Here is a 26,727-nt window from a genome sequence, read left to right on the forward strand (position 1 = left end):
GGGTAGGACCTGGGTGTGATTGTGGTCGGTGCAGACTCGATGGGCCGAATGGCCTCTTTCTGTGCTGTAGGGTTTCTATGATTCTATGATTTCTATGACCTACGTATCCCGGGACACTAAAGGGCAATTTAACATGGCCAATGCACTTAACCTACACATCTTTGGAGTGTGGGAGGAAACCAGAGCACCCGGAGGAAACCCACGCAGACACGGGGAGAACATGCAGACTCCACACAGACAGTGATCCAAGCCGGGATTCAAACCCAGGATCCTGGTGCTGTGAGGCAGCAGCGCGAACCACTGTGCCACCGTCAAATGCATGTGCGTTTGTTTTACCTTCGAAGATAGATATTTCACCTTAAAAAACTATGAAATAAGAAAAATTGTATTTTATTTAGTGATGGAGATGCTCAAAGGATGTTGCACAGAGCAATAAAGGCCAGTACCTTTTATTTTCATATATAATTGGCCGGCATGGTGGCACAGTGGACCCAAGTTCAATTCTGGCCTTGGGTGACTGTCTGGAGTTTGCACGTTGTTCACTTGGGTTTTCTCTGGGTGCTCCGGTTTCCTCCCACACTCCAAAAATGTGCGGGTTAGGTTGATTGGCCATGCTAAATCAATCCTTAGTGTCAGGGGGGACTAACAGGATAAATAATGTGGGGTTACAGAGATAGGATGGGATTGTTGTTGGTGCATGCTTCATGGGCCGAATGGCCTCGTTCTGCACTATAGGAATTCGATGATAATTGCTCGTTACCGTTGGTATTCAAATTCATTACATATTATGAAACACAGGTTCAGAATTTTATATTCGGGCCTGTACAATTAAAATATTCAAAATAACTCATAAACAGTAGAAGCTGGGGAATCACAGTAGTCATGATGTGGAGATGCCGGCGTTGGACTGGGGTAAACACAGTAAGAGTTTTAACAACACCAGGTTAAAGTCCAACAGGTTTCTTTGGTAGCAAATGCCATTAGCTTTTGGAGCGCTGCCCCTTCGTCAGATGGAGTGGATATCTGCTCTCAAACAGGGCACAGAGACACAAAATCAAGTTACAGAATACTGATTAGAATGCAAATCTCTACAGCCAACCAGGTCTTAAAGATACAGACAATGTGAGTGGAGGGAGCATAAAGCACAGGTTAAAGAGATGTGTATTGTCTCCAGACAGGACAGCCAGTGAGATTCTGCAAGTCCAGGAGGCAAGCTGTGGGGGTTACTGATAGTGAGCCATAAACCCAAGATCCCAGTTTAGGCCATCCTCATGTGTGCGGAACTTGGCTATCAGTTTCTGCTCAGCGACTCTGCGCTGTCGTGTGTCGTGAAGGCCGCCTTGGAGAACGCTTACCCGAAGATCAGAGGCTGAATGCCCGTGACCGCTGAAATGCTCCCCCACAGGAAGAGAACAGTCTTGCCTGGTGATTGTCGAGCAGTGTTCATTCATCCGTTGTCGTAGCATCTGCATGGTTTCCCCAATGTACCATACCTCGGGACATCCTTTCCTGCAGCGTATCAGGTAGACAATGTTGGCCGAGTTGCAAGAGTAGGTACCGTATACCTGGTAGATGGTGTTCTCACGTGAGATGATGGCATCCGTGTCAATAATCCGGCACGTCTTGCAGAGTTTGCTGTGGTATGAATCACGGTAGCGCAGTGGTTAGCACTGCTGCCTCACATGGTCAGGGACCCAGGTTCAATTCCGGCCTTGGGCAACTGTCTGTGTGGAGTTTGCACATTCTCCCTGTGTCCACGTGGGTTTCCTCCCAGACACCAAATATTTGTAGGTTAAGTGGATTAGCCACAGTAAATAGTGCAATGACAGGAAGATGGGCCTGGGTAAGATGCTCTTTTGGAGAGTTGGTGCAGACTTGATGGGCCAAATGGCCTCTTTCTGCACTGTAGGGATTCTATAGTTCATATAGCACACTCAGGAGGCCATTCAGTCCACAGTGCCCATGCTGGCTCTTTGAAAGAGCTATCCAATTGTTCCCACTCCCCTGCTCTTTCCCCCATATCCATGTAACATTTATCCCCTTAAAGCATGTGTCCAATTCTTTTGTTTATTTATCAAAATAACAGTTTAGAATTGAAATGAATTTAATGACGGAATAATGTCAGCACTTATGGGATTCTATTAATGATCAGTGTTTCTCTTTGAAGCAACTGGTATCTCAGTGTTCCGGACCATGTAGACATGAGATGCCGCTGTAAGTGCCTCTTGTGTACATGTGACATTTCACACCATGCTGAAGAAAAATAATTTTAAACACTGTCAACCTCTAACGTAGATGCTCACAACTGCATTCACAAGAAATTTTGCATTTATCATCTGTAATCTGATAAATGAGCAAAGTAAATTAACTAAGCCTGGAGGAGAAAATAAACCATATCCTTTTAACCAGAGAGAGAGGCTGCTGGTGGAACCATTTCCATTATGATCCCAGTGCTTCATATGTGGGGGCAAAGATTCAGAGACAATAACCATAGCCAAAATTAATTGGCATTTGGGAAAAGTATGTGTTAAAGAGCTGAATTCCAGAGGTGACGTGAGAGTGTCAGCCCTCGATATCAAGGCAACAGCTGACCGAGTATGGTATCAGGGATCCCTAGCAAAACTGGAGTCAATGGGAATCAGGGGGACATCTCTCCGCTGGTTGGAGTCATACCTGGCACAAAGGAAAATGGTTTTGGTTGTTGGAGGTCAATCATTTTAGCTCTAGGATATCATTGCAGAGTTCCTCAGGGTAGTGTCCTGGGCCCAACCATCTTCAACTGCTTCATCAATGATCTTCCTTCCATCATAAGGTCAGAAGTTCGCCAATGATTGCACAATGTTCAGCACCATTCCTGACTCCTCAGATACTGAAGCAGTCCATGTCCGAATGCAGTAAGACCTGGACAATATTTAAGCTTGGGCTAACAAGTGGCGACTAACATTCGCGCCACACAAAGTCAATGACCATCTCCAACAAGAGAGGATCTAATCGGTGTTGCTTGATATTCAATGGCATTATTATCGTTCAATCCCCACTATCAACACCTGGGGGTTACCATTGACCAGAAACTGAACTGGAGCTGCCAGATAAATACTGTGACTACAAGGGCAGGTGAGAGGCTGGGAATTTTGCAGCGAACAACTCAACTCAACTCCCCAAAGCCTGTCCACCATCAAAAAGGCACAAGTCAGGAGTGTGATGGTATTTTCTCGCTTGCCTGAATGAGTGCAGCTCCAACAACATTCAAGAAGCTCGACGCTATCCAGGACAAAGCAGCCAGCTTGATTGGTATCCTTTCCACAAACATTCAATCCCTCCATCACTGATTTGATTTATTTTGATTTTTTGATTTGATTTCATTTGATTTATTATTGTCACATGTATTAGTATACAGTGAAAAGTATAGTTTCTTGCACGCTATACAGACTAAGCATACCATTCAGAATGAAGGAAAGGAGTGCAGAATGTAGTGTTACAGTCACAGCTAGGGTGTAGAGAAAGATCAACTTAGTGCAAGGTAGGTCCATTCAAAAGTCTGATGGCAGCAGGGAAGAAGCTGTTCTTGAGTCGGTTGGTATATGTTCTCAGACTTTTGTATCTTTTTCCCGACGGAAGAAGGCAGAAGAGAGAATGTCCAGGGTGCGTGAGGTCCTTAATTATGCTGGCTGCTTCTCCAAGGCAGCGGGAACTGTAAACAGTGTCAATGGGTGGGAGGCTGGTTTGCATGATGGACTGGGCTTCGTTATGTACCATCTACAAGATGCACTGCAGGAACTCACCAAGTAGCACCTTCAAAACTCACGACCACTATCATCCAGAAGGACCAGGGGAGCAGATACCTGGCAGTACCAGCACCTTGAGATTCCCCTCCAAGTCACACACCATCCTGACTTGGAAATATATTGCGGTTCCTTCACTGTCGCTGGGTCAAAATCCTGTAACTCCCTCCCTAATAGTGCTGTGGGTGAGCCTATACCTTAGGGACTGCAGCAGGTGGCTCACCATCACCTTCTGAAGGGTAACTAGGGACAGGTAATACATGCAGTCAGCAACACCCATATCCATAAATGAATTTAAAAAATAAAGCGACTATGGATTTGTTAAAGGTTAATCATTCTGGACTATCTTGGTTAAGTCCTTTGAAGAGGTAATGGAGAGGGTTGATAAGGGTGGTGCAGTGGATGTATTTATGGCCTTTTAAAGGGCTTTTGATAAAGTAGTACATAATAGATTTGTTAACAAAATGAAATCACATGGGATTAAAGAGACAGTGGCAGCAAGGGTACAAAATTGGCTGAGGCTCAGAAAGCCAGAGAATAGTAGTGAATTATTATTCTTCAGATTAGATATACACTGGTGTTTCCCGGGGTCAGTATTAGGACCAGGATTCTTTTTGGTATCTATAATAGCCTGGACTTGGTTACAGGATGCAATTTTGAAGCTTTGGATGATACAGAACTCAGAATTGTACTAAACAATGGGGAAGATAGTAACAGACTTCAGGAAGACAAAGACTTTCTGGTGAAATAGACTAACTCATGACAATGAAATTTAACAGAGAAATGTGGAGTGATACATAGTTTGGTAGGAAGAATGAGGAAAGATAATATAAACTAAGTGTATTGCTGAAAAAAGAGACATGTCGAAGCTTTTCGTCTGGCACTCATCAGCACACTTCACAAGAATACCAGTATAAAGGAAAAACACCAATTTATACTGTTTGAGAGGAGAATGCCGATTGATGGCTAGTGTATTTTGAATGGTTGCGGTGTTGCCATGTTTAATGCACCAGCTGATAGTGACTGACAGTTAACTGTCAAGCATTGTTGGAAATTTAAACCAGGTAGCTTGACCCCGATTGACGACATTGCCCTGAGGCATTAATCAGCAAATGGCTCACATCTTTTGTTTGGCTGAAACAGGTGCAATGTGTGGACATGTTCTTTCTGTCCACAAAGAACAGGGCTGTGTCTTACTATATGTAGCTTTCAGTACACGCAAATGCACAGTACTGCAAACCCGACTGGCAATCTTAAATTGGTTGCCCACGTAATTCTTAGCACAGAGGATTATTTAGCGAATTGTTGTCCAATTGCAGAATCACATCTAATTACAGATCTTACCACTCCACGTGCCATAAAATTAGTCTTATCGGCAACCTTGTAAATAGGGCATGAGCCATTTGCTCACCATTTTAGTTTATTGCTGAAACAGAGTGTTATAGTTCAGGACAGAAACTCCAAAGTGTTTTATGGAGCCCGCCTGGATCATAAGTTTTGCCTCTTGAATTTGGCTAGGATAAGCATGATATGTTTCACTTCAGGTATCTTTCAAATGACCCACTAGGGAGCTTTCATCAAACAACGTTTAATTAAGAATATAGTTAACATGTTTAGTAAGAATATTACCAATAACCTTTATCAATTGCAACCAACAAAACAACCACAATAATGCATAACCCTCAACAAATATATCTAAGATGTCCCAATTAAACAAAAAAACCCTTGCCATAGGCAAAGCCCTTCAAACAGGTTCAACACAGCAAAGACTAATGCTCACGTGATACTGGAACCAAGCCATTTGGTTGGAGAATTGAAAATCCTCAGTCCTGTAAGTTCTCTTGGTACACCCAGAACAGTTCGAAGTCAGAACAGCTTCCCAGAACACCAGGGAGACACTCCGGTCAAGCCACCAACCGAAAATTCTTTACTCCAGGAAGGCAATAAGCCTTGCTTGCAGCTAACCAGCAGAATTTCCAAAACCAGGGAGAGAGAGAGAGACTTCTTTCCAGTTTGATGTCCCTTTTAAAACTAAAACCTGCAGCTCAAAACTGAAAATGAAAGAGCTCCTATCGCCTGACCTGCCAATCATTCTCCCTCCTAACAATGCAGAGTCATAAAAGATCCTAAAGTAAAAATAAACATTTAAGCCCATTTAAACCACTTAAGGAGCAATAAAAGGACTCCTCGTAGACAGCTCAGCAAGAATGACATCAGCTAAGGCTGTGAGCTGCAGAGAGCATGATTTTTGAAAAACTCTTAAAAGTACACTCACGTCACAAGGGGACATCAAAGGCACCCTGCAGGATAAAGGATACCATAATCAGATCATTTTACATTGCACACCCATTTGCTAATCAATCAGATTCTCTTCTCATACAGTATAATTTGTTGTTTTCTTGCAAAGTGTCCTGATGAGTGGAGACAAAAAGCTTCAACATGCCTCATTTTTTCAGCAATACTCAAGCTCCACACCACCAAACAATTATACACCAAATGGTTCTGAATGAAGATCATTGATCTTAAAATTTAACTCTGAATTAAACTCTGAGACCTTCTGAGTGTCTCTAGCATTTCCTGTTTTTATTGAAAATGACACGGTGCAATATTAAATGGGGTGCAGAAACAGAAAGGCGTGGGAAGGCAGATGTACACAAATCCTTGCAGGCGGCAGGACATGTTAAGAAGGGTGTTGAAACAACTAGCACATGAGAACCTTGGCTTTATTGCAAAGGCAGAATATAAAGAAGGAATTTATGATAAAACATTATTAAGTGTATTTATTAGTGTCACAAGTAGGCTTACATTAACACTGCAATGAAGTTACTGTGAAAATCCCCTAGTCGCCACACTCCAGCGCCTGTTCAGATACACAGAGGGAGAATTTGGCATGGCCAATGCTCCTAACCAGCACGTCTTTTGGACTGTGGGAGGAAACCGGATCACCTGGAGGAAACACACACAAACACGGGAGAAGATGCAGACTCTGCACAGTGACCCAAGCCGGGAATCGAACCCAGATTCCTGGTGCTGTGAGGCAGCAGTGCTAACCATTGTGCAAGGTGGCGCCCTTATAAACTGCTGGTTAGGCCTGTGTTCAATTCTGGGCACCACATTTTAGGAAGATGTGAACAACAGAGGAGATTGACCAGAATGGTACCAGGAATGCAAGATGTTGGTTATGTCTCTTTGGAAAACCTGGGTTGTTCTCCTTAGAACAGAGCAGTCTTCGAGGAGATGTAATCGAAGTGTGCAAAATCATGAAGGATTTTGATAGAGTAAATAGGAAGATGACAAAGGATTACTAACCAAAGAATACAGGTTTAAGGTGGTTCACACAAGAACCAGAGGGTGATGTGAATTTTTTAAAAATATATTAAAAAATAAAGTATAAGTTTCATTAGGCCAATCAGTTCCACAAACCTGCTCCACAGTACATTAAGATCATGGCTGATCTGACCTTGGTCATAGCTCCACATTCCCCACAATCCTTCAGTCCCTGTTGTTCAATGTCCAACTCAGCCTTGAGTATATTCAATGGCCCAGTCTCCCCTGCTGTCTGAGGTAGAGAATTCCAAAGGTTAACAACACTCTGAGAGAAACAATTCCTCCTCATCTTAAATGGGAGACCCCTTATTTTGATCCTATGTCCCCTAGTTCTAGATCCCCCTGCATCAAGCTCCCTCAGTGTTTTGTGTTTCAATAAAGCTACCTCTCATTCTTCCAAATTCCATTGAGTATAGGCCCAACCTGCTCAACCGTTCCTCAAAAGGCGATCCCTTTATCCAAGAAATCAACCGAGTGAACTTTTTCTGATCAGTGACAATGCAAGTCTATTCCTGCTTAAACAAGGAGACCAAAACTGCACACAGTCACACATTGGTGTAGTCTCACCAAGGCCTGGTTCAGTTGCAACAAGACTTCCCTTTCTTTATGCTCCATCACCATTGCAATAAAATTCAACATTCTATTTGCCTTCCAAATTACTTTCTGTACCTGCATGTCAATCTTTTGTGATTTGTCTACAAGGACACCCAGGTCCCTCTGCACTACAGCATTCTTCAATCTCTCCATTTAGTAATATTCTGTTTTTCTATTCTTTTTACCAAAGTAAGTAATCTCACATTTTTCCACATTGTACTCCATCTGCCAGATTTTTGCACATTCACTTCACCTGTCTATATCCCTTTACAGAATCTTTGTATCCTCCTCACAATTTACTCTCACATCTCTTTCTGTCATCAGCAAATTTGGCTACAATACAGTCGGTCCCTTCATCCAAGTTATTAATATAGATTGTCAATAGTTGAGGCCTCAGCACTGATCCCTGTGGGACTCCACTGGTTACAGTTTGTCAACCTGAAAATGCTATTTATCACAACTCTATGGAGAACTGGCTTGGTCACGGAAGACAGAGGGGGGTAGTGGAAGGGTCTTTTTCCGGCTGGAGGCCTGTGACTAGTGGTGTTCCGCAGGGCTCTGTATTGGGACCTCTGCTGTTTGTGATTTATATAAATGATCTGGAAGAAGGTGTAACTGGGGTGATCAGTAAGTTTGCGGACGACACAAAATTGGCAGGACTTGCAGATAGTGAGGAGCATTGTCAGAGGCTACAGAAGGATATAGATAGGCTGGAAATTTGGGCAAAGAAATGGCAGATGGAGTTCAATCCTGATAAATGCGAAGTGATGCATTTTGGTAGAAATAATGTAGGGAGGAGCTATACAATAAATGGCAGAAGCATAAAGGGTGTAGATACGCAGAGGGACCTGGGTGTGCAAGTCCACAGATCCTTGAAGGTGACGTCACAGGTGGAGAAGGTGGTGAAGAAGGCATATGGCATGCTTGCCTTTATAGGACGGGGCACAGAGTATAAAAGTTGGGGTCTGATGTTGCAGATGTATAGAACGTTGGTTCGGCCGCATTTGGAATACTGCGTCCAGTTCTGGTCGCCACACTACCAGAAGGACGTGGAGGCTTTGGAGAGAGTACAGAGGAGGTTTACCAGGATGTTGCCTGGTATGGAGGGGCTTAGTTATGAGGAGAGATTGGGTAAACTGGGGTTGTTCTCCCTGGAAAGACGGAGTATGAGGGGAGACTTAATAGAGGTGTATAAAATAATGAAAGGCATAGATAGGGTGAACGGTGGGAAGCTTTTCCCCAGGTCAGTGGTGACGTTCACGAGGGGTCATAGGTTCAAGGTGAAGGGGGGGAGGTTTAACACAGATATCAGAAGGACATATTTTACACAGAGGGTGGTGGGGGCCTGGAATGCACTGCCAGGCAAGGTGGTGGAGGCGGACACACTGGGAACGTTTAAGACTTATCCAGACAGCCATATGAACGGAGTGGGAATGGAGGGATACAAAAGAATGGTCTAGTTTGGACCAGGGAGCGGCACAGGCTTGGAGGGCCGAAAGGCCTGTTCCTGTGCTGTATTGTTCTTTGTGCTTTGTTCTTTGGTTAATCAATCCTCTATCCCGGCTAATATATTACCCTACACCATGAGCTCTTATGCTGCGCAGTAATCTTTTGTGTGACGCCTTATTGAACGCCTTTTTGAAATATAAATATACTGCATCTATTGGTTCCCCTTTATGATTAGCACTGCTGCCTCACAGCACCAGGGACCCAGGTTCGATTCACAGCTTGGGTCATTGTCTGTGCGGAGTCTGCATATTCTTCCCGCGTGGGTTTCCCCCGGGTACTCCGGTTTCCCCCAACAGTCCAAAAGATATGCTGGTTAGCTGCATTGGCCTTGCTAAATTCTCCCTCATTACACCTTCAAATAACTATTACTTCATAAACTGTTTGATGGTACTTTGACTTTCCAAATGTCCCGCCTCTGATTCCTTAATAATGAATTTCAGCATTTTCCCAATGATAGATGAACTGATCCATTGGTTTCTTGTTTTCTGTATCCATTTCTTGAATGCTGGTGTCGCAATTGTGATTTTCCAATCCTCTTCCCAGATCCTAGAGAATTTTGGAATATTTTGACCAATGCATCACTATCTTTACAGCCACTTCATTAAGACCTTAGGATGTTGGCCGTCTGGTCCAGGGACTTAACAGTATTTAGTCCCATTGGCCTACCTAGTACTTTTCATCTAGTGATTGTTTTGAGTTCTTCCCTCCCCGTGCAAACCACCCTTGGGCAATTACCCTGCACGAGGAGCCACCCAGAAAATGTGGTTTAAATCGCAAACTTCGGGTAGTTTAGCTAGTTACCCAGGAAACGTTAGAATCATAGACTCCCTATAAAGTACAGAAGAAACCATTCAGCCCATCAGGTCCGTACCGACTCTGGAACAGAGCATCATAGTCCCTGTCTTATTCCGAAACCCCACACATTTACCCCACTAATCCACCTAACCTACACGTCTTGGGATACTAAGGGGCAATTTAGCATGGCCAATCCACCTCACCTGCACATCTTTGGACTGTGGGAGGAAACCGGAGCACCTGGAGGAAACCCAAATGATTAAAACAAACTTTTAACTTCTGGATACCTATTGTTCAGACCCAGACCCCCGAGAGGGATCCCCAAACACCCCAATCACCCACAAGATACCCCCAACACCTGACTATCCCCCACCTCCCACAGGGGTCTCACCCATCCCTTCCCATGGGACTCCCCACCTCTGACCTCCAAGGGGTCTCTCTCCATCCTCACCACTCCCACCCCTTGCTCCACCCCCTCACACTCCGAACCCTACAGATGACTTACCCCCCCCACTCACCAACTACCCCTTCCTTGGGACTCCATAACCCCCATGACCCCCCCTCCCCACCCCCATCCCCACCCCCCCAGGGGTCTCCACCACCCCATTAATTCATATAGGTTGTTACAATGCTGTTTGCATTCTGATAAAGAACTTTACCTTTTTACAATGTATCCCTACACTGACCCAATTTACTCAGCAGGTCGTTATGATCTGGAATTCTCCATCAGAAAGAGTGATGGAAGCAGATTTAGTAATAACTTGCAAAAGAGAAATTAGAATCATAGAATCCCTACAGTGCAGAAAGAGGCCATTCAGCCCATCGAGCCTGCACCTGCAAAAATCCCATCCAGGCCCTATCCTTGTAACCCTGCGTACTTACTTTACTAAGGGATAATTTAGCACGGCCAATTAACCTAACCCACACATCTTTGGAGTGTGGGAGGAAACCGGAGCATCCGAATGAAACCACGCAGACACGGGGAGAACGTGCAAACTCCACACAGACAGTGACACAAGGTCTGAATTGAACCCCGGTCCCTGGCGCTGTGAGACACCAGTGCTAACCACTGTGCCACCGCGCCACCCTTATTTGAAAGAAAAAAATGCACAACATTATCGAGAAGAGAAGTGGGGCACATCAGAGAAACTAGCCAAAGAGCCAGCAGCAGCTCAATGGGTCAAATGGCCTCCCTCTGTGCTGTATCATTGCATCATCCATGCTATGCGGCACCATCTGCTGGAGGATTGTTAAAATGTCTTCACCCAGATCCAATAAATGTTTGGTTTCTCTCCACCCACCCCACCCCACCCCCCCAAACTGCATTTCCTCAGTTACTTGACACCAGAATTTTTTTCATTCCTTGGACATGGGCATCACTGGCTGGCCATCCCTATTTGCCTGAGGGCAGTTGAGAGTCAACCACATTGCTGTGGCTCTGGAGTCACATGTAGGCCAGAGCAGATAAGGACGGCAGATTTCCTCCCCTAAAGGATATTAGTAAACCAGACGGGTTTTTCCGACAATCGACAATGTTTCATGGTCATCAGAAGATTCTTAATTCCAGATATTTTTTATTGAATTCAAATTCCACCATCTGCCATGGCAGGATTCAAACCCGGGTCCCCAGAACATTAGCTGAATTTCTTGATTAATAGTCTAGCGATAATATCACTGGACCATCACCTCCCCAATTAGTCGTGGCTTGGGGAATGGGGATAGCAGTCCAAACCACTGATTGCTATCTCTGCTATAAATGGGACAGAATCAGACATAACTTTGAAATAAAAGCAAAAAATACTGGGAAAAATTAGCAGGTCTGGCAGCATCTGTGGAAAGAGAGTTAATGTTATGAGCCCAACATGATTCTACTTTAGAGCCTTGGAACAGCCAGTTAAGCCACTGTCCTGTTAGAGTATGTTACAAACTTTCAGTCAATGATTTAAACACAAATAGAGGCTGGAAGTGGCTGTTGCAAACCATCTGACCTTTGGCATTTTGAGCACCAGACAGTCCTGAGTCTCAAATATCTAAAAAAATGAGCACATACATTTTGTCTGCAACACCACACTGCCACCTTTGCACTATTTCAACTATTTATCACCTAAATGATGACCTCCAGGCAAGTTACCACAGAGTCTCCAGCACTTGCATGGAATTGTGTCCAAAATAAGACAGTCCCTTCAGGGTGGGAAGAGAAAAGAGGGGAACTCCCTTACCTATGGACAATTCTTTCATTCTATCACTGCACCTTAGCTCAAACTGGTAGATTAGTTATTAGCTTCAGGCAGACTGGATGTTTAAATAATATTAAAGTTTATTTATTAGTGTCACAATTAGGCTTACGTCAACGCTACAGTGAAGATACTGTGAAAATCCCCTAGTTGCCACACTCTGACACTTGTTCGGGTACACTGAGGGAGAATGTAACCTGGCCAATCACCTAACCAGCACGTCTTTTGGACTGTGGGAGGAAACCGGAGCACCTGGAGGAAATCCACGCAGACACGGGGAGAATGTGCAGACTCCGCACACACATTGACGCAAGCCGGGAATTGAACTCGGGTCCCTGGCGCTGAGAGGCAGCAGTGCTAAGCACTGTGCCATCGTGCCACCCCTCGACAATAACCTGAGCAAACATTGGGCACTGTGCCTGGGCACCCAACTCATCAAAATAAACTATCGGCCATTGGATGAGCGATATCTCTATTGTGAAATTAAGTTGTCTCAACTGAACTCAGGGCAGCACGGTGGCATAGTGGTTAGTACTGCTGTCTCACAGTGCCAGGGACCTGGGTTCAATTCCAGCCTTGGTCACTATCCATGCAGAGTTCTCCCTGAGTCTGTGTGGATTTCCCCCGGGTGCTCCGGTTTCCCCCCACAGTCCAAAGATGTGCAGGTTAGATGGATTAGCCGGGGAAACTTGTAGGGTTTCAGAGATAGACAGAGCTAAGGGCCTGGGTGGGATGCTCTTTCAGAGAGTTGGTGCGGACCTGATAGGCTGAATGGCCTCTTTTTGCACTGTATGGATTATATGGCCTTTTATTCCCCTTCATTCTTTATTGTAATCAAGTCAGAGGGTGCGATCTTACCGGCCCTTCATGCCTCGTTGCTGCTGCAGCAAGGTCAGAAAATTTGGCAGCCAGCTAAATCTCCATTCACTGCAGCAGGATGGGAAAATACCCCTGGCATGAATGGTGATAAGATTCTGGTATAGTTTTACAGCAGTGGGTTTCTTCCGGGTGCTCCGGTTTCCTCCCACACTTCATAGATGTGCAGGTTAGGTTGATTGGTCACGCTAAATTGTCCCCTAGCATCCAAGATGTGTGTAGGTTCGAGGAATTAGCGGGATAAATATGTGGGGTTACAGGGATAGGGCCTGAGGAAGATGCTCTGCTGAGAGTTGGTGTAGGCTCAATGGGCTGAATGGCCTTTTTCTGCACTGTAGGGATCCTATGATTCTATATTATGAAAAGGTATATAAAAACACTAGTGGAACCACAAAAGAAAGCGGCCCTTGAGGCCCATTGTGTCTGTGCCAGCCATCAACACCCATCTATCCTAATCCCATTTTTAAGCATTTGGTCCGTAGCCTATGGTATTTCAAGTGCTCATCTAGATGAGCAGTACATTGCACTAGCCCTGAGCATGATGTGGGACATCTCTTTGAAACTGCCAGTATAATTCAGATACACCACAGCCTGTGACATAACAGTCCATTTTTATCAAAAGCTCCATTGGCAGAAAGTGTCTCCGTTAAACACTTTCTTTCCAGTGTAATGCACTGTGTACTGCTCTGAACAGAGAGGCTTCCTTGTGTTCACATGTTTGCTTTATAATACAGGGAAGTACTGGAAGTACTGGACCTTGAAGCCCTAAATCATGGAAAAATTCATCAGTCAACAATGTGCTCCTTATAAAGAAATCAATAGCAGAGAACAAGTAGCAATCGTGCTGCTTACCGGCACTGAGATTCGAGAAACGTCATTAAAATTCCCAATAAATGTACCTCCTCTGGTATTGATAATCGCTTTGGCCTTGACTGGGTGTATTTGCACCTTCTTGCAGTCAATGAAAAGCACGATGCTATCCGTTTCCACACTGATTAAAATCTTATGCCATTCAGAATCAAACAGGTTGGCTATCGGTGAAAAAGTAATGGTTTGAAGTCCATCTTCCAGCCCCAGCACATAAAACTCCACCAATTGGGTTTCACCATTTATTCTCACACCAACTTGCTCCTTGCCAAGAGAATCCTTTATTTGCCAAATGTTCCAGATTTTATTGATGGTCCTGCCAACCATTCGAAATGTGGTGATAAAAGAGTATTCAAACGGAAACCCATTTGGAAATGCAATACTGTTGGGAAAAGAACATTGTTGCATTTACCTCAAATACATTGTCACATTACAGCACCATAGAAAGCATCCTTTCTGGTTGTATCACAGCTCCTGCTCTGACCAAGACCGCAAGAAACTGCAAAGGGCTGTGGATATAGCCCAGTCTATCACACAAACCAGCCTCCCATCCATTGACTCCGTCTACACTTCCCGCTGACTCAGCAAAGCAGCCAGCATAATCAAGGACCCCACGCACTCCGGACATTCTCTCTTCCACCTTCTTCCGTTGGGGAAAAGATACAAAAGTCTGAGATCACGTACCAACCAACTCAAGAACAGTTTCTTCCCTGCTGCCATCAGACTTTTGAATGGACCTGCCTTATATTAAGTTGATCTTTCTCTACACCCTAGCTATGACTGTAACATGACATTCTACACCCTCTCCTTTCCTTCTCTATGTACGGTATGCTTTGTCTGCATAGCATGCAAGAAATAATACTTTTCACTGTATCCCAATACATGTGACAATAACAAATCAAATCAAATATAAGAACGTGGGAGATCCTTTTTTCATTTCTTAGCTTAAACCTCTCTCTCAATTACAACCTTTCTTGATTTTCACTGACATTATTATGCTCCCTGCTCTTCTGACTATTATTCTCCTGGGTATGCTATCTCATTTGGTTTTCCTCCTCTCTCCAACACCTCCTGCTGGAATCAGATAATATTATCCTTGCTCCGACTCTGGTACAAGCTTTCCCTGAAATACAACTGTAGATATCTTCATGTCTCTTACTCCAACTTTACAATCTTTACAGATTTTTGAAGTCTTATCTCACAAGCAGTGAAACATTGCTTTCTGTCCTCTTTCTTACTCTGTGGTGACATCTTGTACCATGGATTTCGGTTTCTCAGTGAAGCTTCTCAATACTAGTAACATATGTTGAGAATTATTTCACGAGCATTATCCAGACTGCCACCACAACCAGGATGTAAGCAGTGAAAACATGAGTACACTGAGTTTCTATTCATCTTACTGCAATTTTTATTGAACCCAGAATATAAAGCTAGTCTTTGTAATGGTGACCATGACAACTGTCAATGATTGTCATAAAAACCCATCTGGTTCACTAACGTCCTTTAGGGAAGGAAATCTGCCGTCCTTACCCTGTCTGGCCTACATGTGACTCCAGGCCCACAGCAATAGGATTGACTCTCAACTGCCCTCTGAAATTACCTAGTAGGCCACTCAAGGGCAATCGACCAATGATGCCCACATTCAATTAATAAAATCTGGAGTAAAAAACTCACCTCAGTAATGGTGACCACAAAACTATTATTGATTGGTGTAAAAACTCATCCGGTTCACTAATGTTCTTGAGGGAAGGAAATCTGCTGTTCTTACCGGGTCTGGTCTACATGTGACACCAGAGCCACAGCAATGTGGTTGACTCTCAACTGCCCTCTGAAATGGCCTAATAAGCCACTCAGTTCAAGGGCGACCAGAGATGGGTAAGAAATGCTGGCCAGCCAGTGACGGCAATGTCCCATTAATAAATTTTAAAAAAATCTGCCGTCCTTACCTGATCTGCCCAACATGTGACTCCAGACCCACAGCAACGTGTTTGACTCCCAACTGATCAGGATGGACAACAAATGCTAGTCTTACCAGTGATACCACGTCCCATGAAAGGATAAGATAGAGAAGAGGAGAAGTTTAGGGAGGAAATCATTCGAGACTAAGCAACTGAAGGTTTTGCTACCAATGTTGGAGTGATTAAAATTGGGGATTTCTAAGGTCAATGGTTTATTGCCATGCAATCTTTAATGGGAGTGCAATTGATTTAAAATTTGCCAGATATTCTATTCAAATGAAGCATTGTTAACTCTGGGTTTGGAAAGGTCACTGGAAATAATGGCAAGAGTGAGTTTCACCATTATTCACAGGGAACGGCAATCTCCTGGAACTTCAGCATGACTTCTGCATAACCTTCCTGAAACCTTGCAAAATCGATGATCATTGCTCCGCCCCACCCAATCCAATTAAATCAAGGGTTATTGCGAATATTCTGGTGTTAAACAAGTTTTATCACCGCAGTAACTTCAGACCAAAGAATAATCAGCTGTGAGTTTCTGAATGTACAGGGTTGAGGCCTGCATGAGGCTGTGATAGTGATGTTCCAAAACCCCTGCAATTATCAACAGCAAGTGATTTCATTCCCTGAATATCCAGACAGTGCCTGATGCCAATTACTTTATTCTGCCTCTCGATATAGGCCACAAAGTGACCATGATGTGTTAATGCTCAGGCAATCTAAGATGCCTGTACTATTCAGGCAGTGTGATGAAATGATTACCTTACCTTAATCATAGAATCCGTACAGTACAGAGGGAGGCCATTCAGCCCATCGAGTCTGTACCGACCACAATCCCAACCAGGCCTATTCCCATACCACCACATATTTACCCTACTAATCCCCCTGATACTAAGGGGCAATTTAGCATGGCCAATCGACCTACCCCACACATCTTTGGACTGTGGGAGGAAACCAGAGCATCCGGAGGAAACCCATGCAGACATGGGGAGAAAGTGCAAACTCCACACAGACAGTGACCCGAGGCTGGAATTGAACCCGGGTCCCTGGCACTGAGGCAGCAATGCTAATCACTGTGCCGCCGTGCTGCCATGAAGGCTTCTTTGCACCACTCAAGGACAGAGACTGCAGATGGGCTCAATGTGTTCTTGGGCTTGTACTGAAACAGAACATTGGAAATCTAAGTCCTGCTTCCATGGCTTGGAGAGATCAAAGAGAATCTGTTTAACACCAGAATATTCACAATAACCTTTGATTGAATGGGATTGTCCAATAGAGGATTTCTGGAATGATAACACCCATTTGCTGAAACGTTAATAATTTGGCTATTACAAAAAAATGAGGACTGAAGTCGGAGAATAAGAGTTGCTGACATTGACACTTCTACCTGGTGCTACTTCAAGATTTGGAGGATAATAAGATTTGTAATTAGGACAGTGCTGATCAAGTCTTTAAGGACTAAGGTCGTATTCATCTCAGTGAGGCTCACATCCTTGTCAGATGTGGTTCGTGTCATGTCACTGACTTCCAATGTCTATGGTTCCAAAACAGAAGTTCTCTCCTGCACGGATATTGACACTGGTATATTGGCAGTGATTCTCTGATTCTCTGCAATTACACACTGCAGCCCAGAAATACCAAGCACTGGATCAGTCAAGTTAATATTCTACGCAACAACACACTGGATCCTCCCAAATCTATTTCGAAAGCCTTGAGGTGAAGTTCTTTTGTTGTTCATCAGTTGAAGGAGGCATCAATGCATCTCCAAAGTTTCTTTCTGGTGCCAACCATGAAGTTTCATTGATCTCCTGGACTGCTATGATCATCAGTCATGTTACACCTCCTGCACTGTATCACTCAGCTGATATTTGGACTTACTGGAATTATTTACTATCTGCACCATTTGAAAGAAAGACTTGCTTTTATATAATACTTTTCACAATTACAGGGTATCCCAAAGCATTTTACACACATCAATCACTTTTGAAGCGTAGTCACTGTTGTAATGCAGGAAGCGTGGCTGCCCATTAGTGCACAGCAAGATCCCACAAACACCAATATGATAATAACCAGATAACCCATTTTTTGTGATATTGGTTTCCCAGGACATCAAAGAAATCTCCCCTCCTCTTCTTTAAAATAGTGTCATCGGACGGCATGGTGGCACAGTGGTTAGCACTGCTGCCTCACAGCTCCAGGCACCCGGGTTCAATTCCCAGTTTGGGTCACTGTCTGTGTGGCGTTTGCACATTCTCCCCATGTTTACGTGGGTTTCCTCAGGGTGCTCTGGTTTCCCCCCGCCATCCAAAGATGTGTGGGCTAGGCTGATTAACCATGCTAAATTCACTCTTAGTGTCAGGAGGAATAGCTCGGGTAAATTCATTGGGTTACAGGGATAAGGGCTGGGTGGTATTGTTGTCGGTGCAGACTCGATGGGCCAAATGCCCTCCTTCTGCACTGCAGGATTCTATGATTCTCTTCTCTGATTCGCTGACTTCTTTATATGCACCCAACAAGAAAAAACAGGATCTCATCCAAAAGATAGCTTACCTCCAAACTGCCCAGGAGAGTCAGCCTTTGTACACACTAATCTCAGGGACTGGCCTTGAATCCATAATCCACAGGCAAGAGTGTGACCCATTGACCTCAGAAGACCACCCCCACCACATCCTCCGAGTGTGTGTGACCCTTTGAACCTCCGCAGAACCATCCCTAGTTGCCCGAGAGCAGTTAAGAGTCAACTACATTGCTGTGGCTCTGGAGTCACATGTAGGCCAGATGGGTAAGGATGGCACATTTCCTTCCACCTCCACTACCTCCTCCAAGAGAGTGATCCATTGAGCCTCAGCAGACCACCTTGCCAAACAAGAATCTATCTACCTCCGCCTTAAAGATATTCAATGGCCCCGCCTCCACCGCCTTCTGAGTCAGAGAGTTCCAAAGTCGCATAACCTGCTGAGAAAACATTTCTTCTCATCTCTGTCCTAAAAGGGTGACCCCCTGATTTAAAAACAGTGCCCCTTAGTTTGGGACTCACCCAGAAGAGGAAACAACCTTTTGTACATCCACCCAGATGATCACTTAACCTAGCAAGCAGATGGCAAGGTGGGTGCAGCATTTCTTTGAACTCTATACAGCAGAGAATGTTGTCACTGAAGAATCCCTCAGCATCATCCCAGACACTCCTGTTGTGGAGGAACTTGACACGAGCCCACCACAGGAGAGCTCAACAAGGTCTCCTGTGTTAAGCCAGTCTTAAAGCCCCCCGGGAAACAATGGCATTCCACCTGAAATCCTCCAAAGTGGAAAACCAGCACTTCTGCAACATCCCCATGAACCTTTGTGTCTCTGCTGGAAGGAAAAATAAAGTGTGTTGCAAGTATAGTCGCCTTGTACACAAACAAAGTTGTTACTGCAACAATTACAAGGCATCACCTTGTTGAATGTTGTGGGGAAGGTCTGTGCTCACGTTGCTCTGATCAGGTTACCTACCTTGAGTCTCAGTGTGTCTTCAGAGCTGACAGACCAACAGCAATCACAAGAACATACAAATTAAGAGCAGGAGTCGGCCATTTGGCCCTTCTAACCTGCTCCACCAATCAATAAGATCATAGCTGACCTCCACTTTCCTGTCTGTCTCCCATTACCCTAGACTCTCCTTTCAATCAAAAATCTGTCGAACTCATCCTTGAATATCTTTAATGACACATGGTGTGGAGATGCTGGGTGGGCACAGTCTCACAACACAAGTTTAAAGTCCAACAGGCTTATTTGGAATCATGACTCACCTGATGAAGGAGCAGGGTTCCGAAAGCTCATGATTCCAAATAAACCTGTTGGACTTTAACCTGTTTAATGACACACCCTCCACTGCTTGCTATGGGAGAGAATTCCAAAGATTAATGACCCTCTGAGAGAAGAAATTTCTCCTTATTTCAATCTTAAATGGGAAACCCTGTATTTTTGAAATATTTCCCTTAGTTCTGGATTCCCCCATTGGGAGGAAACATCCTCTCAATGTGAGCCATTGAGCCTCAGCAGACCATCTTGCCTAACAAGCATGTTTCTCAGCATCTACCCACTCAAAGCTCCCTTAGATCTTCTATGTTTTGATAAGATCACCTCTCATTTTTCTATACTCTAATAAGCATTTTTTTTTATTCATTCATGGAAAATGGGTGTCACTGGCTGGCCAGCATTTATTGTCCATCCCTAGTTGCCTGAGGGCAGTTGAGAGTCAACTATATTGCTGTGGCTCTGGAGTCACATGTAGGCCAGACCGGGTAAGGATGGCAGATTTCCTTCCCTAAAGGACATTAGTGAACCAGATGGGTTTTCCCGACAATGGACGATGGTTTCATGGTCATCAGTAGATTCTTAATTCCAGATATTTTTTATTGAATTCAAATTGCACCATTTGCCGTGACGGGATTCGAACCCGGGTCCCCAGAACATTAGCTGAGTTTCTGAATTAAAGGTCCAGCATTAATACCACAAGGCCACCGCTTCCCTTCATAGGCTCAACATGCTCAATCTTTCCTAAGACAACCCCTTCACCTCAGTATTATCAGCCTAATGAATCTTCTCTGAACTGCCTTCTTCTTGTTGTACCTGCATGCCAACCTTTTTGTTGTTCATGTACAAGGACACCTAGGTCCCTCTGTACAGCAGCATTCTACAGTGTCTCCCCATTGAAATAATATCCTGCTTTTCTATTCTTCCTGTGAAAGTGGACAATCACACATTTTCCCACGTTATACTCCAAATGCAAAATTCTCACCCACTCCTTAACGGGGTCGATTCTCCCGAGTAGCGCAGCGGGCCGGGAGATATCAGTGGGGGGCCTGTTGCGGGATTTGCGACCAGTGTCCAGCTGATCGCGACTCTCCAGGCCATTTCTTTGAACATAATTAGCCACATGCCAGAAACCAGCATGAGGCTGATTACCATATGGAAATTCACATTTCGATATCATTAGCGAGCCCGGAATGGTACCTCCGGGCTTGCTAGTGTCTGCCCCCCCACCCCCTCCCCTGCCTGGTGAGGTTCCCACCAGCAAGGATCAAAGCTGGTCCCCATCAACGGGGACCAGATGTGATCATCCCACTGGTAGGGACAGAGGCCATTGAGGTCGCCCTGAGAGGTCGGGAGCAAAGGGGTGGGGGGGGTGGGTGGGGGGTGTCAACAACTTCGCACCTTGTAGTAACAATTACCAGCAACCTGTCCCTTGATGAAAATATGCACCAGGATTAACAAGGCCATAGCTGTCACATCAAAGTTGAGAAGTCGAGTATGAACCAATAGCAATCCAAATATACAAAGCTCTATGTTGTACCAGGCTTGTGTTCTCAACCCCCTCCTTTACAGTAGTGAGGCATAGAACATAGAACATAGAACATAGAACATTACAGCGCAGAACAGGCCCTTCGGCCCACGATGTTGCACCGACCAGTTAAAAAAAAAACTGTGACCCTCCAACCTAAACCAATTTCTTTTCGTCCATGAACCTATCTACGGATCTCTTAAACGCCCCCAAACTAGGCGCATTTACTACTGATGCTGGCAGGGCATTCCAATCCCTCACCACCCTCTGGGTAAAGAACCTACCCCTGACATCGGTTCTATAACTACCCCCCCTCAATTTAAAGCCATGCCCCCTCGTGCTGGATTTCTCCATCAGAGGAAAAAGGCTATCACTATCCACCCTATCTAAACCTCTAATCATCTTATATGTTTCAATAAGATCCCCTCTTAGCCGCCGCCTTTCCAGCGAAAACAATCCCAAATCCCTCAGCCTCTCCTCATAGGATCTCCCCTCCATACCAGGCAACATCCTGGTAAACCTCCTCTGCACCCTCTCCAAAGCCTCCACATCCTTCCTGTAATGTGGGGACCAGAACTGCACACAGTACTCCAAGTGCGGCCGCACCAGAGTTGTGTACAGTTGCAACATAACGCTACGACTCCTAAATTCAATCCCCCTACCAATAAACGCCAAGACACCATATGCCTTCTTAACAACCTTATCTACTTGATTCCCAACTTTCAGGGATCTATGCACACATACACCTAGATCCCTCTGCTCCTCCACACTATTCAAAGTCCTCCCGTTAGCCCTATACTCAACACATCTGTTATTCCTACCAAAGTGAATTACCTCACACTTCTCCGCATTAAACTCCATCCGCCACCTCTCGGCCCAACTTTGCAACCTGTCTAAGTCTTCCTGCAAACTACGACACCCTTCCTCACTGTCTACCACACCACCGACTTTGGTGTCATCAGCAAATTTGCTAATCCACCCAACTATACCCTCATCCAGATCATTAATAAATATTACAAACAGCAGTGGCCCCAAAACAGATCCCTGAGGTACACCACTTGTAACCGCACTCCATGATGAATATTTACTATCAACCACCACCCTCTGTTTCCTATCCGCTAGCCAATTCCTGATCCAATTTCCTAGATCACCCCCAATCCCATACATCTGCATTTTCTGCAGAAGCCTACCATGGTGAACCTTATCAAACGCCTTACTAAAATCCATATATACCACGTCCACTGCCTTGCCCCCATCCACCTCCTTGGTCACTTTCTCAAAAAACTCAATAAGGTTAGTAAGGCACGACCTACCTGCCACAAAACCATGCTGACTATCACCTATCAATTCATTACTCTCCAAATAACTATAAATCCTATCCCTTATAATTTTTTCCAACATCTTGCCGACAACAGAAGTGAGACTCACCGGTCTATAATTCCCGGGGAAGTCTCTGTTCCCCTTCTTAAACAATGGGACAACATTCGCTAACCTCCAATCTTCTGGTACTATACCAGAGGCCAACGACGACCTGAAGATCAGAGCCAGAGGCTCTGCAATCACTTCTCTTGCCTCCCAGAGAATCCTTGGATAAATCCCATCCGGACCAGGGGATTTATCTATTTTCAGACCCTCCAGAATATCCTGCACATCCTCCTTATCAACTGTAATACTGTCTATTCTACTCCCTTGCAACCCAGTGTCCTCCTCAGCTATATTCATGTCCCCTTGCGTGAACACCGAAGAGAAATATTGGTTCAATGCTTCACCAATCTCCTCCGGTTCCACACATAACTTCCCTCTGCCATCTATAACTGGCCCTAAACTTGCCCTAACCAACCTTCTGTTCTTGACATACCTATAGAACGCCTTAGGATTCTCTTTAACCCTATCCGCCAAAGTCTTCTCATGTCCCCTTTTAGCCCTTCTAAGCTCGCTCTTCAACTCCCTCTTAGCCAATCTAAAGCTTTCTAGTGCACTACCCGAGTGCTCACGTCTCATCCGAACATAAGCCTCCTTTTTCTTTTTAACCAACAAAGAAACTTTTTTGGTGCACCACGGTTCCCTAGCCCTACCAATTCCTCCTTGCCTGACAGGGACATACCTATCACAGACTCGCAGTAGCTGCTCCTTGAAAAAACTCCACATGTCGGACGTTCCCAGTCCCTGTAATCTCCTAGTCCAACCTATGTTTCCTAATTCTCTCCTAATAGCCTCATAATTACCCTTCCCCCAGCTAAAACCACTGGCCCGAGGTTCATGCCTATCCCTTTCCATCACTAAGGTGAACGTAACCGAATTGTGGTCACTATCACCAAAATGCACACCAACTTCCAAGTCTAGCACCTGGTCTGGCTCATTTCCCAGCACCAGATCCAATATAGCCTCACCTCTAGTTGGCCTGTCTACATACTGAGTCAAAAAACCTTCCTGCACGCTTTGAACAAAAACTGACCCCTCTAACGAGCTAGAGCTATAACAATTCCAGTCAATATTAGTCAAGTTAAAATCCCCCATAACAATTGCCCTATTACTTTCACTCCTAAGCAGGATTGACTCCGCAATCCTTTCCTCAACCTCTCTAGAACTTTTAGGAGGTCTATAAAAGACTCCCAACAGGGTGACCTCTCCTCTCCTATTTCTAATCTCCGCCCATACTACCTCAACAGATAAGTCCTCATCAAACCTCCTCTCTGACACTGTGATACAATCTCTGACCAATAATGCTACCCCTCCCCCTCTTCTACCTCCTTCCCTACTTCGACTAAAACATTTGAACCCCGGGACCTGCAGCATCCATTCCTGCCCCTGCTCTATCCATGTCTCTGAAATAGCCACAACATCGAAGTCCCAGGTACTGATCCACGCTGCAAGTTCACCCACTTTATTGCGAATACTCCTGGCATTGAAGTATACACATTTCAAACCCTGCTCCACCCCACCTCTGCAATGCCGTGCATTGCAGTCCCCATCCATGCATCCCTCACTTTCAGCCCCACTACTCAGGATCCCTCCCCCCCCCCGAATCAGTTTAAACCTCCCTGCATGGCCTTAGCAAATTTACCCCCCAGGATATTGGTCCCCTTCTGATTAAGGTGTAGACCATCCTTCTCATAGAGGTCACACCTTCCCCAGTACGAGCCCCAATTGCTTAAGTACCTGAACCCCTCCCTCCTGCACCATCCCCTCAGCCATGAATTCAAACCTTCCCTCTCCCTATTCCTCTCTAAACTATCCCGTGGTACAGGCAAGAGTCCAGAGATAACCACTCTGTCAGTCTTGGCCTTTAGTTTCCACCCCAACTCCATAAATCCCTGCCTAATATCCCCTTCCCCTATCCTCCCTATGTCGTGTGTCCCCACATGTACAATAACTTGTGGTTTATCTCCCTCCCCCCTAAGAGTCCTGAATACCCTGTCAGACACATCCCGGACCCCAGCCCCTGGTAGGCAACACACCAACCCTGAGTCCCTACCTTTAGTTCCGACCCTCCTATCTGTCCCCTTAATTGTGGAGATAACTTGCATAGATAACTTCTGCAAGCCAAGAAAGGTGGTCGAACAGCTTCAACCTCCACTGCCTCAGACAAATGAATATTGGGCATCTCCTGGTAAGACAGATTGTCAAATGTAGAAGTACCCCAGCATGTAGGGATCCCCCAGCATGTTAGCCCTCTTGAATCAGGGGAGACTCTATTAGCTGGGTCATCTGAGCCAAATGGATGATGGCCGCATGCTTAAAGATATGCCCTAAGGTGAGCTTGCTGTCGGCACCAAACCAACAGGTCTCTCAAATCTGTCATATTAGGACGTCGGCAAGCAAGACTTTGATCAAGAGCGGAGTTGATCCATGGGGAGTCCTTGTTGCTAACTGGTGCCTGAAGTGAAGCAGTCAGGAAGGACATAGGAAAAGCAGAGGACAAAAGGAATGACCAACTGCCAGAAAAGAGAGATCGCTGGGAAGAAAGAATACTAGTCGATGCCAGGCCAACATTTTTTTAAGTTTATTTTTTAATGGGATGTGGGTATTGCTGGGAAGACCAACATTTGCTACAGCTCTAATTGCCCTAAAACTGAGTGGCTTACTGAGACTAGCTTTCAAATTCCACCAGTTGCTGTGGTGAGATTTGAACCTGTGTCCCCCAGAGTTAATAAAGCTTGAATTATTGGCATTACTAGACATTTCCGGACAAAATCAGCTGACTTTTGGCCACATTCCAAATTTTCTATCCCACCCACAACAATCCTGGCCACTGCCTTTGGAAAAAGGAGGTATCGCAAAATGATCCAATTGGAGTTTATATTTTCAAGATTATTACTGGGACTGATTACATTAATTTGGACAAATACTTAAGGACATAAGACCATAAGATCCAGGAACAGAGTTAGGCTATTCAACCCATTGAGTCTGCTCCGCCATTCAATCATGGCTTATAGGTTTCTCAACCCCATTCTCCTGCCTTTTCTCCATTCTCTTTGATCCCCTTACCAATCAAGTCAATCTCTGTCTTTAATACACTCAATGACCTGACCTCCACAGCCTTCTGTGGCAATGAATTCCATAGATTCACCATCCTTTAGCTGAAGAAATTCCTCCTCATCTCGGTTCTAAAGGGTCGTCCCTTTACTCTGAGGCTGTGTTCTCAGATCCTAGTCTCTCCAGCTAATGGAAACACCTCCCCCACATCCACTCTATCCAGGACTTTCAGTATTCTGTGAGTTTCAGTGAGATCCTCCCTCATTCTAAACTCCATCGAGTACAGACCCAGAGTCCTCAAACACTCCTCAAACGTCAAGTTTTTCATTCCTGGCATCATTCTGATGAACCTCCTCTGGACCCTCTCCAGAGCCAGAACATCCTTCCTTAGATACGGGGCCCAAAATAGCTCACAATACTCCAAATGTGGTCTGACCAGAGCCTTATAACGCCTCAGCAGTACAGCCCTGCTTTTGTTTTCAAATCCTCTCAAAATGAATGCTAACATTGCATTTGCCTTCCTAACTACCAATTCAACCTGCAAGTTAACCTTAAGAGAATCCTGAACTAAGACTCCCAAGTCCCTTAGTGCTTCTGATTTCTGTATTCTCTCCCCATTTAGAAAATTGTCTACGCCTCTATTCTTCCTACCAAAGTGCATAATGTCACACTTTCCCACATTGTATTCCATCTGCCACTTCTTTGCCCACTCTCCTAACCTTTCCAAGTTCTTCTGCGGCCTTCACACCTCCTCAATGCTACCTGTCCCTTCACCTCTCTTTGTATCATTTGCAAACTTAGCCACAATGCCCTCAGTTCCTTCAACTAGGTCATTGATGTATAAAGTGAAAAGTTGTGGTCCCAGCACTGACCCCTGTGGAACTCCACTAGTCACTGGTGGCCAACCTGAAAAGGACCCTTTTATCCCACTCTCTTCTGCCAGTCAGCCAATCTTCTATCCATGCTAGTACTTTGCCTCTAACATC

The 26,727-nt window shown here is 44.9% G+C and overlaps 1 protein-coding gene across 1 annotated transcript in view; it reads right to left on the bottom strand.

Annotated features, from left to right (window-relative positions):
• The window catches only part of col9a1b (collagen, type IX, alpha 1b), a 195,962-nt gene that overhangs the window by 132,425 nt on the left and 36,810 nt on the right, over window positions 1-26,727 (bottom strand). The window contains exon 4 of the mRNA XM_078213596.1: window positions 13,970-14,366. Coding sequence (XP_078069722.1) covers window positions 13,970-14,366 — 397 coding nt within the window. The remainder of the gene's footprint in view (window positions 1-13,969; window positions 14,367-26,727) is intronic.

Source organism: Mustelus asterias, chromosome 5 (assembly GCF_964213995.1).
Source record: "Mustelus asterias chromosome 5, sMusAst1.hap1.1, whole genome shotgun sequence".
Classification (NCBI taxonomy): Eukaryota; Metazoa; Chordata; class Chondrichthyes; order Carcharhiniformes; family Triakidae; genus Mustelus; species Mustelus asterias.